We start from the raw sequence: 17,546 nt of genomic DNA, 5'->3' as shown, positions 1-17,546 counted from the left end.
GTTTCTGTACTTTTTCAATACAAGGTGCTACATATTTCAGTCTGCACCAAAAAGTATAGAGGTTCGATACACAGCCCAGGTTGTCTTGACCGATTACTTCCTGTGTGGACATTTCTCCACGTCTCTCGACAGCTGAATTAATTTCCAGCACATGAGCTGAATGCATGCCAGCTGGTGATGAGACAGTCGTCTCTGTTGTTCTGTGTAATCTCATAAGACAGTTGGCTTGTTACAATAAATCTTGCCTACAGAACCAACTTGATCCTGGAGAGCAGGGAGTGGCTCAGTGCACGTCTGTTCAGCAACTGGTTTAGGTGGCTGTGTAACTGATACCCATGTGGCAGAGTATTTATATCGTCGCTACAACGCTGGCACGAGTTGCAAAGCATTCTTGAGGTAGAACAACTGTCACTTTCACTTGAGACCACCTGACAGGGCGCGACCACGGGCAGTTTTTTCTTCTATCTTATTCCACAACACTCCTCAAAAGACAAGGTTCAGAGGCCTCGGAAACCTTCAACCGTTCAATTGTTAAACTTGCCACAGGCAAACTGAAGAGGATTTGGACTCCCATCTCAGACAGGCTTTGTGGATTTCACATATTAGGTCTTAAAATCTCAGTTTTCCTCTCTGAGAAGACTTTGCTTCTGTCTATCAGAGTTTAACTGACACACAGAGAATATTTGGATCAGCTGCCAGTGCTTTTATTTGGGGCACAACACTGCCATTACTAATTCATCTCCACTGTATTGCTTTGGAGCAGCAGAAACACTCCTGATCTGCCTCCCCCCCCACACACACACACACACACACATACCTCTGATGGCTGATTTTCTACAAACTGCACCAGTCAAGCAAGTCATCCTCTGCATCAGCAGCACAATTATGCAACATGTTCCGTCAATACTATTTACACACAGCAGCACATTTCATAGTATAAATAAAATCCAATGAGGGATGACAATTTACATCTTCTTGGATAACACAGAGTAGAGGATGTTGTTGCCACCTACTGAAGCCTGAACAATGAAAACATGACCGTTATGATGCTGAGTGCACTGGGCAGAGGTTGAGACAGAGGGTGCTGCAAATGTGAATCCAGATTTCTTTTAACTTGGACGTAATCTTAAGAGTGAATGTCCTCTGCAAAAATGTGGTAATCAGGAACACCACTGAGTCGTGTAATGAAATGATGCTGTGATTTTACTCTGAGGTTGCAAGCAATTCCATATTTCATGCCCTGAGGGATATTAACGTCTCCCTGTGCGCACAAAGGAGAAAGTTCACGCCACTGACTGCAGCCGGGGTCTGATTTAAACAGCTTAACACACACTCTCACACAACTTTTTAAGCCGTGAAACCCCAAACAGCGCAAGTGCAATGTTGACTTTAACATATGTGCCCAGACTGTGGAGTGAGAGCGACTTTAAAGCCGTGACAATCAACTTTAAAAAAAAAAGCAGCGAGGAGATTTACAGGTGCGCGCAAACATGTCTGTTTCTCTCTTTACCTGTTGGTCCTTCCATGCTGTCTGCGTAGATCCTGACGGCCAGCATCAGTAGCAGTGCTGCTGAATGCATGTTGGCAGAAAGAAGTAAAGTCCAGCTCGTTTTGTCACAAGAAGGAAACAAATCCTACAGCAAACTCCAGCAGCAGCGGCGGCAGCAACAGCAGGACTGGAGAGAAGTTGTGCGCTCGGCTCCATTCATCGCTGAATCCCTCCGCAGAAGCGCTGCCTGCCTGCTCCCTCCTCAGCCCGCACAGGGAGCATCTGATCTCGAGCTAAAGCGTTCAAAAAGAGCCCCCCTTTTTCCTGTAACGGCTCCGCTACTTTTTTTTTTTCTTGTACTGCCAAGCGAGCAAGTGGGACGCGGGAATGCGGGTCTGCGGCGCCTCCATGTGGCGAGGAGGAGGATCTCACACCCTGCACTCACAGCTTTGCAGGTGTTACCTGCGGTGTCTGTGGAGCAGCCACACATACAGTTGGTCACCATACTGTCACATTAGAAGGGTCATATTTCCTCAGTGCTCCCTTTAAGTGCATTTCCGGCTTGTAAACACTCATTTCTGCTCCACTTTATTATGCTAAAACCACCAGATTAAAATGTGACTCGCTTGTGCTGAGGTATTGAGAGTAACACTTTGCCAAAGGCTACCAAATCAGTGAAGGCAGTTTATTTTGTGTTTCATTAATATGATGCACAAGAGGCTGTTCTCTTCAGTAGCTTTCAGTATCCAACACAGTGGTTTGTGTGACAGCACGGTGGCATTGAGTTTTACCTGGATAGCTTGGTTTCAAGCCACAGGTGCAACGCCTGCAGCTTAGTCACTGCTGAATTCCTTTTTCCAGCTCCAGCAGTGCTCTGCAGAGGACCCTGACCTCTTGAGTGGTTGAAGCATGTCAATGACCGTGTTCACAAACATCACAGAGAGCCTCCAATGTAGCCTAAATTTTTTAGTAAGGAGTCCTAGCTTAGGGGTGATTTTAAAAGTTCTCAGAGCAACTCTGAGCAAGGAAGGGACAGAAACTTTTACCTTAGTGAGGAGGTGTGGTTGACCCCATTGGTAGGTTGGATGCATTCTTTTAACAGATGTGATTGGTTGTCACAGACACACCCTTTTGTGAGCCTACAAGGTGTGGACACCCAGTGGACATGAAATGAACTGCTGACTGTGAAAGTGTCGTCATTGTAAATGTGATCACTGCTGATGGAAGGTTGAGACAGACCCAAGTCATGACTGCTGCACTGTGTTTCCACCATTTCCTCTTTGATTAAGAAACTCTGAAGCCTCTTAAAAGTCCTCCTTCCTGCTCTTAACATTTTCCACCTTAGGGCTAAGATGCTGTGTCAATAACTTTTATCTTTACAAGGACCTAGTCTTAACTTTAAGGGGAAACTCTAAGAAAACGTCACACTTCTAAGAACTTCCTTAGAACTGGTCACTAGGAGTAACTCTGATTGCTAGGAGGCTTTGTGAATACGGCCCCTGGTGTCCAAATTATATGGAAAAGTAGGTTCATTTGTCTTTGTATGTTGTCTGGATCAGGAGTTGTGAAAATCGGCGTGGACATCAATTCAAGATGGCCGCCAAATGAACCCCAACTATGAATCAAACAAGCAGATTAGAAAGTGGACAGTTGGACTTCTAGATTTCTGTCTTCATACCTGTCCATTTGTGTGTTTGTTTCTTGCAGCAGTAGAATGCTCCCATAACGAATGACATAGTCATCATGGACATACGTCAACACAGCGACAGGCTGGCCAGTGAGTGACATCCAGACAGCAGCGTGTGTGTTTGTCTACAGCAGAGGAATTAAAGTGATTTGTGACAGTGCGATGTATTTTACCTGAGCCATCATTCCCATGAAGGCCCACAGTCTGAACATTTTCAGAGGAGCACTCACCAGGTACTGACAAAGACAGAGAGAAGTACACTGAACTTTTTTGAAAAACTTATTCAAACTGTGTAAATGTGAGGAGGGAAAAGCTACACACTCACAACTGCAGTCCTTGCATTGTTAGCTTTAGGAATGTTTTAGCACAACTTCACTGACTTAAGCAAGATTTATACTCGTGCGGCAGAGCCTGTGCCGTTGTGAGCATTTATACTTGAGCGGTGGTGTGTCTGTGTCACTCTGCAGTTACACCTCCAAAACACTAACGTTAGTCAGCAGCAGAGGTTTCTGTGAAGTGCTGTAAAGTTGCGTTGATTCAAAACACACATTAAACACACATTAAACATGGCTTAATAGCAACAATTTTAAACACAAGTACACAAATCAGCTTCATTATAACTCGCAGCATTCACAGACAAACACTTGTCTTTATCTGGACACATTTTCCCCACAAATACAACAAGCTAACGTTATTAGCACAAGTCTATGGCATTTTTTATTGTATAAATTAGCCTATAGCGTCTAGCGATCTTTTCCTCTTCTCACATAAAACCAGGGACAACAGCAACATTTAACAAAGGTAACGGTACAAAATTCAGCTCCATTACAGCTCACAAGGTTCACTGACAAAACAACTGTCTTATACTAAACATGTTTTCCAAACAAATATATGCTAACGTTATTAGCACCAGCCTATATTTTACATTGTATAAATTAGCTTAGCGATGAGCGGAGATTTCAACTAACTGTCCAGAACGGGCCATTTGATGTACAGACATTAGCTTCAATTTACAGCTGTTTTGGGGTTGAAATATTATATATGTAGACTTCAGTAGCGTTTTGTGTCACACTTAATGTTCATGAACGAAGGCACCAGGAAGATGGCGTTTGAGCCATAAACTTATAGACACCTTTCCTCAACATGGGCTTATCTGACCTTGTCCAGGGGATTTATTTTAATTATGTTTATTCAGCAGGTATCACCTTGTTTTAATGTTCAAAGTGCACAGAACAAATACATATTCAACACTTTTGTTTTTACACAAGTATTTATAGATGTAAGATCCTTTTTTATGCATGTAAAAGACGTCTCTCTCAAATTTTGGTCACCAGTTTGTTTTAATCTGTGTTAGTATTCTCTTTTCCAACATGATCCATGCACCTGGTGAGGCATATCAAGATGATTATTAAAGAGCATTATTATTACACAGCTGTGCCTAAAGACAGAGCACAAAGCACCTGATATCTTCATATTTATTTCGTTGAGAGCCAGAAACCAACCAGTGCTCCCATTAAGGCATAGTACTTGCCCCCAGGTTAACCGTGCCATTAGCTTGTGGTTATTTAATTAAAGCAAATGTATTTATATGCACCATTTAAACAGGCGTTGCCAATGCAGGGTTAAAGACCTGCCCCAGGGAGTTTCCAGGAGATATTTGAAGAGGTCATTGGGTGATTAAAAGAATAAGAAACTAAAGAAAAAATCAGTTTCGCAAATTTATGCTAATGTTTGGGGACTTTTCTCTTTTTTTAGTCAAAGTTCCCCTCGACGAAATGTCCTGTGGGGCCCCACTGACCCCCACATCCTCTTTTCTTTCTTTCTCAATCATTTAGGTGCAGCCTCAGGCATAAACATAGGGATGTAATGTAAATGCAATACAAAGCAATCTATTAACATTCCATAAAGAAATCCATAAAATATTGACCAAATGAACAGGACCCTAAGAGTAGAAATTAATTAAACTATATAAGTCGTCTCTTTGTCCCGTCCGGTTTGGAAGGAAAGGGCTGATGAGTGTAAAGGAAGGGTTTATACAACTTCCTGGGAGCCCCAGTGGAAGTCTGTGCAGGATGAGGTGGCTCACGGCAATCGCCACTCTGTATGAATTAATGAACGCAGACACAGTGATTGCCTGGTGGAAGTTTCCTATTCAGTGATGAGACATGGCAAATAACATTGTAAGTTACATGGATGTAACTCCAGTTCTGTGAGTGTATGTCGCTCTGTAGCACAGATTAAAGAATGGAAGCTCGGTTACTGTGAGGAAGATAATTAAAGCATTGCAGTGGTGCTATCAGTGGGTCAGATCCGAAGCTCAACTATAATCAAAACCTAATCTGTAGGTATGTACAACTGGACCCCATTAATCCCTTCCTTGGACTATGAAGCCAACTTAAAGGGATAGTTCACCCCAATATCAAAAGTACATATTTTCCCCTTTACCAGTCTAATTATTGGAGATATTGACCGTAGAGATGTTTGCCTTCTCTTGAGTATAATGGAAATAGATGCGCTGAAAGAGCCACAAAAATAAAATGAAAAAATTCACTTTCTACCGAACAACACTCACCAGCCGTGCCACCCAGAACTGCGCATCTACTCATGGATGAGACGCTCGTGCGTTTGACAGTGCAAGATGTAAACAGTAATAGTGTCATCGGCTAAGTTGTAATGTAAGCTAGCTCAGTGGTGCTCAGTGAGCTAGCAGTAGATGCACTCTTCCTTTTGCACAGTGATACAGTTTGTGGGTGTAAACTGGTACAGAGAAAATAGTTCTTACATGAAACTGCTCACAACGAGGTCTGTGGATTATCTTGAGAAACCAGGGCCCTATTTCAGAAATCAGGCTCAACAAACTAAGCCTAATCTCGATCTCTGAGTTGACTGAGCCTGAGCTGAGAAACTGAGTTTTTGGTTCCAGAACAGCTGATCAGAATCAGCTCCATCAACTCTGAGTAGGCCTATGTTCAGCCTGAGGGAAGCGTGTTCACAGTGAGCACCAGAAGACATCATCAGTGCAGATAGCTTTCTGCCATTGAAAATCATGTTGAGTTAAAAGAAGAGCCACTTATTTCATTCCAACTGAATCGGAGATTTTAATGACCGCAAATGAAGACTTCAAACATGTCTTTAAAAACAAAAATTGTATACAGCAGAAGACACACAGAGTCACTTTTCTTACGGCTTGACAAACTGCTGCCTTGCTGATGTGTTCAGTGTCTCTGATGTCATAAAAAAAACTGCCGCTGCCGAAGAATCATAGGGTAATGCATAAAATTTGCTCCGATGATAATGCAAATCCACGATGTGTAATATTTGATGTATCTGGGTGGAACAGATTGTTAAAGGGATAGTGCACCCAAAAATGAAAATTCAGTCATTATCTACTCACCCATATGCCGAGGGAGGCTCAGGTGAAGTTTTAGAGTCCTCACATCCCCTGCAGAGATGGGGCTAGCAACAAAACTCCACCTAATGGAGGCTGACGGCGCCCCAGATTAAAACGTCCAAAAAACACATAAATGAAACAACAGAATATCTCCATACTGCTCATCCGTAGTGATCCAAGTGTCCTGAAGCCCCGACATAAAAAGTTGTTTGGAAAAGCGTCATTTGAGCTCTGTTTTTAGCCTCATTGTAGCCTGTAGCTCTAACTGCCTCTCTATAGACCGTGCTCAAGTGTGTGCGAGACCGTGAGACATCGGTACTGTCTTCATGTGTGTTCACCATGGTGTTGACGTGCTTTCGCTGGTCTCGCGCGCAAGCATGCACACGTGAACTCGGTGTACACAGAAGCAGTTAGAGCTACAGGCTACAATGAGGCTAAAAACAGAGTTCAAATGACGTTTTTCCAAACAACTTTTTATGTCGGGGCTTCAGGACATTTGGATCACTACGGATGAGCAGTATGGAGATATTTTGTGGTTTCAATTATGTGTTTTTGGACGTTTTAATCTGGGGCGCCGTCAGCCTTCATTAGGTGGAGTTTTGTTGCAAGCCCATCTCCGCAAGGGATGTGAGGATTCTAAAACTTCACCTGAGCCTCCCTTGGCATATGGGTGAGTAGATAATGGCTGACTTTTCTTTTTTGGGTGCACTATCCCTTTAAGATAAATGATAAATTGTGAGATGAAATTTTATCTTTCCTATAGACATTTCTTAGGAATGATAAGACGTCCAAACGGGGTCTAATCACCATCTCCTGACGCAACAGTCCCTGAATAAACTGTGCCTCAACGTCCATGACTTTATCCACAAAAGGATACGCAATGTTTCTCTTTCTGCTACATGCTCAGCCTCAGGCTTAGATGGCGCAAACCTGCGAGTCAGCAGGTTAGCTTCACAGAGTATGTTGCCATAGTAACTGACTGAAGGTTACGCTGAGCTGGCTTTGTGAAACGGAAATCTCGAGTTTCCCTCACCTCAGGCTGAACATACTCAGAGTTTTCACTAATCCTGCTTTCTGAAATAGGGCCCAGGTCATGATTTATGTAAAGAGACATTGCTGTTGAGTTTTTCAAATGTAATGTTTTTGGTGCTTTGGGCACAGCGAGCTGAGTGCCATCTAGTTCCATTATACTGGAGAGAAGGCAGACATCTCTACGTTGGATATCTCCAACACTCGGTAACTCACATCAAAACAATCTAGTCTGATAAATAGCACCACAGGTAAGAGGAAGAAATGTGTACTTTTGATTTCTGGGTGAACTGTCCCTTTAACATGGCAATGTATCACCAGCCTTGACTAGAACTACATGAAACAGGTATAAGACGCACTACATTTAGTTGATGATTTAGATCTCATGTTTTTAACAACAAATGTTTGCCAACATAAAATGTGCAAGATCTTGATCTTTGGTCTCAAACACCTTCGTATCTGAGACTTGAACTCATGGTCTTGGTATTGATTCAGCCTCCAGTAAACTAGTCCTGAGCCTTCGGCAGTTTGTATGGTTGGGCGGTAATGTAATGACCCAGCCTGTGCTGGATACTTTTATCCCCTGGCCTTCGATTCTCTTCAGGGTCATTCCAAAGTGACAAGGCCACAGTTTGGTAGTCGGCGGATAAATAGCTCCACATACACCCTGTGATGGTCACCCAGGCTTTTATTTCCAAACTTATCAACACACTGCAGGGTGAAGTGCAGCCAACTCTTTCCTATACCTGTTAAATTTGTGCAGTGGCCCAAATCCACTTGGCTGTGGCTTCAGATGGCATCGAGCCATCCTGCTGCTCGCTACTGGACTACTAGCTGCTTCAAAGACAGGAAGAGCTGGATCAAGACTCTTTATCACCTCCTGCCTATGAAATATTGATTTTGTAGCCTCAGGGCTTTTAACTTGTGTCTGGGAGATATTTATTTCTTGGAGGATAGTAGTGGGGGGCATATTGTGAGCTTGCTACATTTGCCAGGCTGTAATAATTCAATGTGAATTTTTAAACTATTGGGAGAGGTTGATATATTGGTGTCAGAGATATAGTGGTCCACATGCCCTTCAAATCTAATAACTTCCTCTGTGCTTACGTTAACAGCTCACCCATAAAGTGCTTATATTACACGTTATATAACCAGTTAATTTGCTCATATTAATTCTGCTGTATTTCACTTCAGCCATGTCACCAATAATATACAGGAGCTGGTATTGTTGGAGAGCTCAGAGCTCCAGCTGGTGATCGTCATCAGACAAACACCCACCACAAGAAACAGAAATCAATTACATCTGCAGGGAAGGTTTAATTTATTCTTTTCCACACTTCAAAGACACTATTTTAAGCTTTATGTCAATGTGATTCTACTCTCAAATCAGGATTAAAGTTGAACTGACATTTGAATTCTCCTCACATTTTTGTGTGAAGGAGTGCAAACTATCATGATACTGCTGCTATTTTTGCAGCATTTTCATTTTTCAGAAGAGGATGAAACCATTTTTGGACACATTTGTGGAAACTGACTGTCATGCTCAAGCCTCTGAGATGCTTTTTTCTATAGCATTGGCTGATTGACAACTGAGAGCTGGCGTTGCTAGGAGACACACTGTCAGACACAACTTCTGTGGTGAACTCACTGGAGGGCGTTACACCGTTTTATTCTCAACATATCCACATAACTGTAAATAAAATAATGGACGCAGCCACTGTGACACCACCCACTGGTTTGTGGATCCCAGCTTTAAAGCCTCAAGTTCAGCATTTTGACTGTCACCAGCCAGAAGTGACCATATTTGAATAAGAGGGTGGAGCTGTGGAGGAGCGAGGGGTGGATCTGGCTGCCTCAGTTGGCCACCAACATCATTAGGCATTGACATTTGGTTGAATTTAGGTTGTGACGTCAGGTGACCAAAATTCAATGTCAGGACATTATCTAATGCCAACATTAACTTGACATAGAATTCTGATGGGAGATGATATTTTGTTGGTTTTAATATGTGTTGTTAAGTCACCAAAATCTGACATCTTCCAAATGACTCATGCCAAAATCACCTTGACATAAAATAATGACATTTAGTCATAAGGTCTGGAGAACAAAACCAAGCATCTTCAAAACATCTCAGGGGTGCGTTTTTTTTTCGCCCTCAAATTCATTGTTTTCAATGTAGACCCGTGGCAGGTGCGCTTAAACACGAGGGTGTCACCGTCGCATTCCAGAGGACCCATTTTTCAGAGCACGACCACTGCACTCTGAGATAAACCGAGTTTAACTTTGTGTATCATGTGACAAGGAACAACCAATCACAGTCAGTATTTGCTAAATTGTACCACTGTTAACAGTAAGAATATAGAAAAGCTGTTAGATGGAGATGTCAGTGATATGGTGCCGATTGTGGTCGCTTAGCAACGTCAGGCGCAACCTGCCTCCGGGCCACACACAGTGTCCAACGGACGTGCCTCGCTATTTCCCAGCAGTTACCGATGTGGCATGTGTACGGCCCCTTAATGTTAACGTGCACCGAACATGAAATTCTTATATTGATAGACATCAAAATATCGTCAACTGGATTTTCTTTCCACCCAAAATTTAGCCTACCATCTATCTGATTTAAGAGTCTAACATATTTCTGACGTCATGTCAATGTGTGCTGCCAGCTGGAGCAGCTATTGTCAGGACAGCCTGTCACTCAAAGCAGCCGTTCGTAAACATGCACAACTTTAGATCTTAATGAAATTATTAATTTCGACCAGGTTATGTGAACTGCATATATCCCAATCCTCACTCGGAGAAGGAGCTTCGTTCCTGTTGGCTACGGCAACACTAAACCCCTGAGCTTGCCTGAGAAGGACTAAATGCACAAAGCTGCTATTTTTAAATGGACGATAAACCAGGTGCAGACTTCCATCTGTGTCACCGCTGATGAGGAAATACAGCGAGTGCTGGACGGAGCAGTGAGTGACCTCTGCATTATGCAAAGGTTGCAGGTTTGGCTACAGGTATTAAGGCATTGCTATGCTTGTTTAATGGTCAAACATCGTCTTCAACCACCTCTCCACACACCTTTGTGTTGTTGGAATCAGGAATCACGATTTCCACAACCTTCCCAAACTAACAGTGCGACAAACACACCCAATCCAAGCAGCAACTGGCCAGGTGAGCTGAGGTGAGAAAGTAAACAGGATCTGAACTTTTCTCTCAAGCTCTCTTTTCCTATTTTTTGTACAACTTTTTGTGTATACATCTGAGCGCATCCCTATGAATATCTTCCATTAGACATAGCCCAGGAGCATGTGCCAATATCCCCATATTTAAAAGATTATTGTGGCTTGTCCCTCTGAATGACCGCAGACTCCTCACCCTGCCTTCGAGTGAGGCCATTCGGAGAAGCTATAAACACGTCACATATAAATATATAGATATTGATTTCTTGGCAAAATAGTAATAAAAAAGTACTTTACTTCAGTATTAGCTCAGTCTGTTAATACAAAGGCAGATAAGTGAGTCTATCCTGCACTGTGTCACAGATTGGTGCCCTGCAGAGAATGCCGTGCTCTGGTTTCAGTCTTCTCCCTTGAATGCACACAGCTGAGGTCAACCCAACAGAAGTCCACTGCTGCAGTTGTTTTGGTGTCTGTGTTACATTTGGAGTGATTTAATATGAGCGGAAAGGTAAATGAAGGGTTGCAGAGGAAGCTTTTGAGCAAGCGGATGCCGAGCTGCTGCAGTGGCACTTTTTGCCATGTAGTGCTTAAGTCAGGCCTTTAGCAGTTATTATCCACAATATGTTCTGAATACAAGCTCAGTAGATATAAGTCACAGGTCAGCTTAAGGTCTCGGCTGTTTCATTATTCAACAGGGCAGCAGCGCAGCCTCCGTTTCCCTTATTACTGATGAATAGTCTTGCATGGCTCAGATCGTCTGGTATTTTAGTATAAACTGCTTGTTTTCAAGGTGGCAAAACAATCACACTGGATTGTGCTTTCCTCTCCACCCCAGGGATTTCTATTTAGAAGAGTCTGCAGAGATTTTCTCCAGACAAAACCTGAGCTGGTGCAGAGGACTCAACATATGCTGTACCTTTCTTGTGCATTTAAATGTTTTGGTTGCTCATTTTTCACAGCTATTATAATGCACGCCGAGGAATGATGGCCTCAATTATGCAAGCATTGGGCATTCAGCGCAGTTGTGCATGCACCTGTTCTCAGGGAGTAGTGTGGGTGGGATGAAGTAATGCAAATGCCTGGGGTTGTAGGAATGCAAGAAAGTAAAGTTTGGTGAGTTAACTGCGGTCAACACAGCAGTGTTTGTACAGTCACAGCATTTTATATTTTTTGGCTACAAATAGTATCTCTTCCCTGAGAATAATGAGAGGACAAAACATTCAGAGGCTGGAAGAGGTTTTGACCTTTAACCACCCACTGCTCTGCCAGTAGGAGATGAGCATTGTGTGCAACTTTAACTCACTGCCAGAGCTATGGAACACGTTATATATGTATTGATTGATTCAACTCTTTGTATATGCAGCTATTGTGGTCATTTTCAAAACAGCAAAAAAGTACCCTGCCACACAAAATAAGTCCAGGTATAACACACAGCTACTGTGTACAACTGGAACCTTGAAGGTGCTGTATGAAACATTCAGAGCATTAATTTTGTAAAGATATCCTCCTGAACCCCTCATTCATGCACTTTTTCATGGAGTTAGCATTGTTAGCTGCTAGCCACCTGCTCAGTCACTTCCATGTTGAGAAAAATGTCCAGACAAATTCGCACAGAGCCCCTTTAAAAATACGATGTCTCCAGGGGGGCCAGGTGGGCATCAAATTACTAGACTTAAAATTTAAGAACAAACATGTAGCACTAAAGCCTAGTTCACATTACATGATTTTCACCCTGATTCTGCGTCGCGGTGACTATCGTAATCTTTTGAGTGTTAATACCTGGCGACGTGTGTTTCTTTCAGTCTCGCCAACTGCGTTACGACCTGTGTGTGCACACCACAAGATTTCTCCACTGAGCCCTCGCTGACAGAGCCCCAGATAACGTGGTGACGTCACCAAACTACGTTTTTTAACTTGTAGACGACACATCGTAAAGGCATGGATATTCTTCACAGTGTTGAATCCACAACACGTGTCGTGTCAGACGTCTCCAGTTTTCTAGCATGCCAGATATCTAGTCCCAGTCACAGACGAGGGGGCGACTTGCTTGTAGGCTTGTTCACACATGAGGACTCGTCGTGGCAGACCATCTGTTGACTCACCTCTGACCAAAGGTGGCTCTCAAGATCCTCTCAAGAATGTGAACCAGGTTTAACAGATAAGTGATACATAAAATAGACTTGTAACCAAAACAACAGACTCGAACACTCGAAGTGCACCAGGCACCTGAGGGGAAACAGTCAGATGATAATTCTCTCTAATGTTGTCACCCAAGTTTAAACCTCCTGGGTTGAAAAATGAAGCCAACGTACACGTGCCAAAAACTGGAATGGCCACTTGATGTAGAAATTGAGGTACAAAAAAATGATTTGGATCTTTACAGCTAATGTGGAGGATGTTCTTTTTTTTTTNAGAACGGAGCAGGCTTCCCCGGAGGTCCGCCGCTTTTCCCTGTCCCTCGTCTCCGCCACACTTTGACTTATTTCCACGTTGCCGACAGTAGGACTTATATTCATTGTACCGACAGTGGCTTGGAAAACCGCTCATAACCGTGTCACACGGGGAAGAGGGAAGGCGGCTGGAGTTCCTCCAACATTTGCGGTTAGATTATCATATTTTTTTATTGACAAAAATATAGGCTGCTTCGGCTGTTTTTTTTTATGCGCACATGTGCCCCTAAATATTTTTTACAGTTCGCACACACCTATTTTTAGTCGCAAATGCGAGTGAAACGCTCGCACTGTCGAGTGCTGCCTTGGCAGCTATTTGTAGACACTAACAATGGTATAACATGGCAATAACAATCATTTACTGTCCCTGTTGTATGGCGGCGGATTTCATACATGTACCTTTTACACAGATGTTGATTTGGCTCTGTTACTAGCTCTTCTGTTGTATTAAATGCGAGACAACTCTGTCCCTTCATGTCGAGATCGTACCTTTTCTTAAGAACAGAAAAGTGGAATAACAGCCTGACATTCCCACTTTGAACAGGCAGTGTTAAAGAGGCTTTTGAGTCAGATTCATTCCTCACTGCTTCACAGCTTCACGCTTTCATTCAAGAATCCAAAATCGTCCAAAATGCCAAATTTGAGGCTCCGAAACAGGAGCTCTGCAAACAAACAGGTGTGGCACAGTGGTTACATCCATTATTCTTTACAGTCTATGTCTTCACTCCAAGCAACCCTACTATTATTACACATTGTTAATGTAGAAATATTGATAAGTGTAGCTTTATAGTTACGTAACTATGAAGTCCAGTCACCAAAAGAACTTCAGTAGCCAATGAAAGCTAAAACTTACAATGACAACAGTAGACCCACTGCAATAAAACAATTTACAGTGATTAAATTGATTCATAACATTATTTGAAGTAATAAACAACACATTACAAACAACAATCCGCTCATCAATTTTTCATGTATCGCTTCCCAACCACAAACACAGACAGACCTTACAGCAGGAGTCTTGAATAAGACTGCCAGGCTGCAGTGTTGCTCACCTCAAGTTTGTTCTTGAAAATGTACAAACTGCTCTCAGCTTTCATGGTCACAGCTTCACCCACATCTTTATTCTCTACTTTTTTTTATCCCTGCAGCACACAAAATAAGTGGCTGGTCAAAAGACTGGCAGTTCAGATGTTGGTCAGGTGTGTGTAGGGTTGATTCTTTGTCGCTCTGTGCAGCGTGTGGCCTTCAGCTGCAAACAAGTTTCCACCTTCATTGTGCGAAACAGACAGGATCGATTAAAAAAAGAGTGTGTTGGTTGTTCCATAATTACAAATCATCTTTTCAGAGTGAAGCATTTTCACTCTGTCTTTTTCACTCATGTGAAGTCGCCCTTGATACATCATTGTGTCTGGGAATGAGGTAAGACTGGCAGCTAATATATGTCTGAATGTCCATTTTGCTATCACGCCATTATTCAGTCTGACATGGCTCTTATGCAGATCAATGGTAGCTGTTTTCTATGGGGAGGAACATTTCCAGTAAAACACAGTACAGGTTGTTAATACAATATTGTAGTAGCTATAATTCATGAAAATGTGTCATGGTAAAAACAGACAAGGCACTGAGTATCTTTATCAAGGCCATGGCTCTCCTCTTATGAGACACCTGAGACTGCACCACACACTTCAAGAAAAGATAAATGAGGCCGCAAGAAATAGCTTAAGAAATAATTTAAAAAATATCAAGGTTAAATAGGTCTCTTTGACAGCTGAACATTGCACTGCTATTAGCTATACATGTGCTCTTCCTGCTGTGAAAAGTCAAATGCTGTTAACAGAGGCCTGATGAAGATGTTTCCTGTCCGCTGAGACTAACTTACAACAGTCAACAGGGTAACGGGCTCGTTTGCTAACGTTTGCTGGCTAACGAGAAAGATCCAAATGCAAACAGTCGAGGCAGCAGGATGATTTCTGTGGTTTGTTGTAGAGGCGAGGGTTTAGATTAACGTACAAGCAAGCAGGCAAACAAAGGAGGGAAGGCTGGACCAGGCAAGGTGGGAGTCCAAATTAGGCAGTAGGTCAGGCAGGCAGGTAACAGAGGACACAGGGTTTCATCAGTGACATAGAACACTGCAACTTTGATGAACTGATAGAGAAACACAGGATCTTTCTGGGCTGACAGTCGTGCACATCATGGAGAAAAAATATGCAGGTGCATGTGAGGAGGTGGGCGAAGTAGGCCAGGCAGAGCAGATGAGGGAAGTGGGAACAGTTCTGAAGATGGGTGTGGAAGTCAGGTGATGGGGAAGAGAGGGAAGGTCTGTGGGCATCTGGTGGACAGAAGGAAAATGGTCCTGGGGAGTCGGGAATGTAGCTGGAGAGAGAAGGGACAGACAGACATGCTACCTTCAAATGGGGTCACTGCTTTCACGAAGAGAGTCCATTGAACGCACCCCTCATGTGGAATTCACAACCTTGGAAGTGGAAATCGTCTGGAAGTTCACAAAAGCACAGTCGCTTCACGAGTTGTGATGTGTTTGTTGACTCTTTCCGAAAAGGCAGAGGCCATGGAAGTTAATATTTTGGTAGATGTAAAGTTAGTAGTTTAATTTCAGTCATACAGAGTTAAAGTTCTCATGACTTAACCACTTTAAATGCAAGCAGGTATGCACCCTCTGTCATGTGCTGCCTTAAAGTTAAACTCTGGAGGTCGTGTATAAGATATGTTTGGCAAGAGGTTACCACACAGCAGCTAGGCAGTCACATTATTTTCCTTCAAATTCTTCAGTGTGTGCACGTGCCGCCACACTTTCACCGGATGCGTATGAGTATGGTTAAAACTGAGTCAAAACCACAGTGAACCCAACCACCAGCAAAAATGGCAGCATTGTACATTTCTGCAGACAAACTGTACATTGCATTTGGTCATTATGTAGCAGATTTGTTAAAACTTTTTGTCTCAACAATGCTGTGTTTGAATTGTGGTTAGGGTTTGGCACAAAATGATGTGTTTATGATTAGAACAAGATTAGAAAAGATGTTTTTGGGGGGCACATATCAGTGACGTCTTGATTAAAAACAGCTTGTTGGTAAAGATTCTCAGTCATCCAGGTCGTGGTAACCCTATGTGCTGTGTCGTAGGCAACTGGACTTGCTTGACTTTCTTGAAAACATTTCACCTCTCATCCAAGAGGCTTCTTTAGTTCTGTGAGCTATGAGCTATGACACAGCACTTAGGGTTAAAAACAGCTACTATCCCTATACAACACTCCAACAGTTGATGCCTAGAAAGCAGCAGGAAACAAAGCAATGATTCTCTAAGGACGCATTCACACTGGTGCTATTGGGTCCACTTTAAACAAACCCCCGCTTCCATGGATAGCTTGGTTCGTTTGGAGTGGTGTGAACGCTCATTCGAACTCTGGTGCCATCCACACGAGCGAACCCTTGTTTGCTTGGAAATTGGGGGTCTTGGTTCACTTGCAAGTGAACCTTGGTGTGGTTCGCTTACAGTGGGAAATCCAAACAGACTATCCAGTTAACCAAAGAGAGGAAGTGAACCAAAGAGAGGAAGTGACATAGAGCGCAGTGCATTTTGGGGAGAAAAAACAACAAAGCCAACAGCACGAACCGGGAGAAGCAGAGATAAAAATAGAAAAAGTTGGAAAATGTCTCGTGGGCAGACGTGGAGTAGTGAGGAGGTGCAGGCGCTTATTGATATATGGTCAGAGGACTATTGCTCCATTGTTTTGGTGGTGACCAAGCCAAAGAGCATGGATACCAAGAGGCGAAGCGCCGTTGAATTTTTGCCAACAGCCACTAGGGGCGCTAACGCCACTTTGGACTGTTGAGCTTGGACTGTTGCGCCCAGACAACATGCAAGATGTGAAGGAGAGAGGAGGGAAAAAGTAAAAGAAAACAGTGTAGTGCAATTAACTGCAACAACTATCAGTGGAACACCCCGCACCTGGCCTTGCACCGTTTCCCGAAGGATCCCGACAGAGGTGTACGTTTTAAAGTGTTTTAATATCAATTTAATATGCCAGTTTTGTTTTGTTATGTATGTATATATATATATATATATAGCCATATATGTATGGCCTCTTGGACCATTTATATCAGAACTGATTAGCATTAAAATATATCATATTAAAATAGCTTATATATTATTATTATTATTATTACTGTCCCCTTACTGTACAAACTGNCTGATTACTGCTTTAGCATTAAAATATATCATATTAAAATAGCTTATATTTATTATTATTATTATCACTGTCCCCTTACTGTACAAACTGTAAATAAATCTTTATTCCTGACTATGTGAC

General features: G+C 42.7%; 2 protein-coding genes across 7 annotated transcripts in view; one reads left to right on the top strand and one right to left on the bottom strand.

The window, feature by feature from the left end:
* Positions 1-1,767, bottom strand: part of ptprua (protein tyrosine phosphatase receptor type Ua) — a 275,060-nt gene extending 273,293 nt beyond the window's left edge. For all 6 annotated transcript variants that reach the window (XM_050034607.1, XM_050034610.1, XM_050034608.1 and 3 more), the window contains exon 1: positions 1,511-1,767. In XM_050034607.1, the coding sequence (XP_049890564.1) occupies positions 1,511-1,580 (70 nt within the window). In that variant the 5' untranslated portion in view covers positions 1,581-1,767. The remainder of the gene's footprint in view (positions 1-1,510) is intronic.
* The window catches only part of rpl15 (ribosomal protein L15), a 993,591-nt gene that overhangs the window by 269,784 nt on the left and 706,261 nt on the right, over positions 1-17,546 (top strand). The gene's annotated exons all lie outside the window — the stretch shown is intronic.

The sequence above is a fragment of the Epinephelus moara genome, chromosome 22, assembly GCF_006386435.1.
Source record: "Epinephelus moara isolate mb chromosome 22, YSFRI_EMoa_1.0, whole genome shotgun sequence".
NCBI classification, from domain to species: domain Eukaryota; kingdom Metazoa; phylum Chordata; class Actinopteri; order Perciformes; family Serranidae; genus Epinephelus; species Epinephelus moara.
The sequence above is the reverse complement of the archived record's forward strand: the minus strand, read 5'-3'. Positions and strand labels throughout refer to the sequence as shown.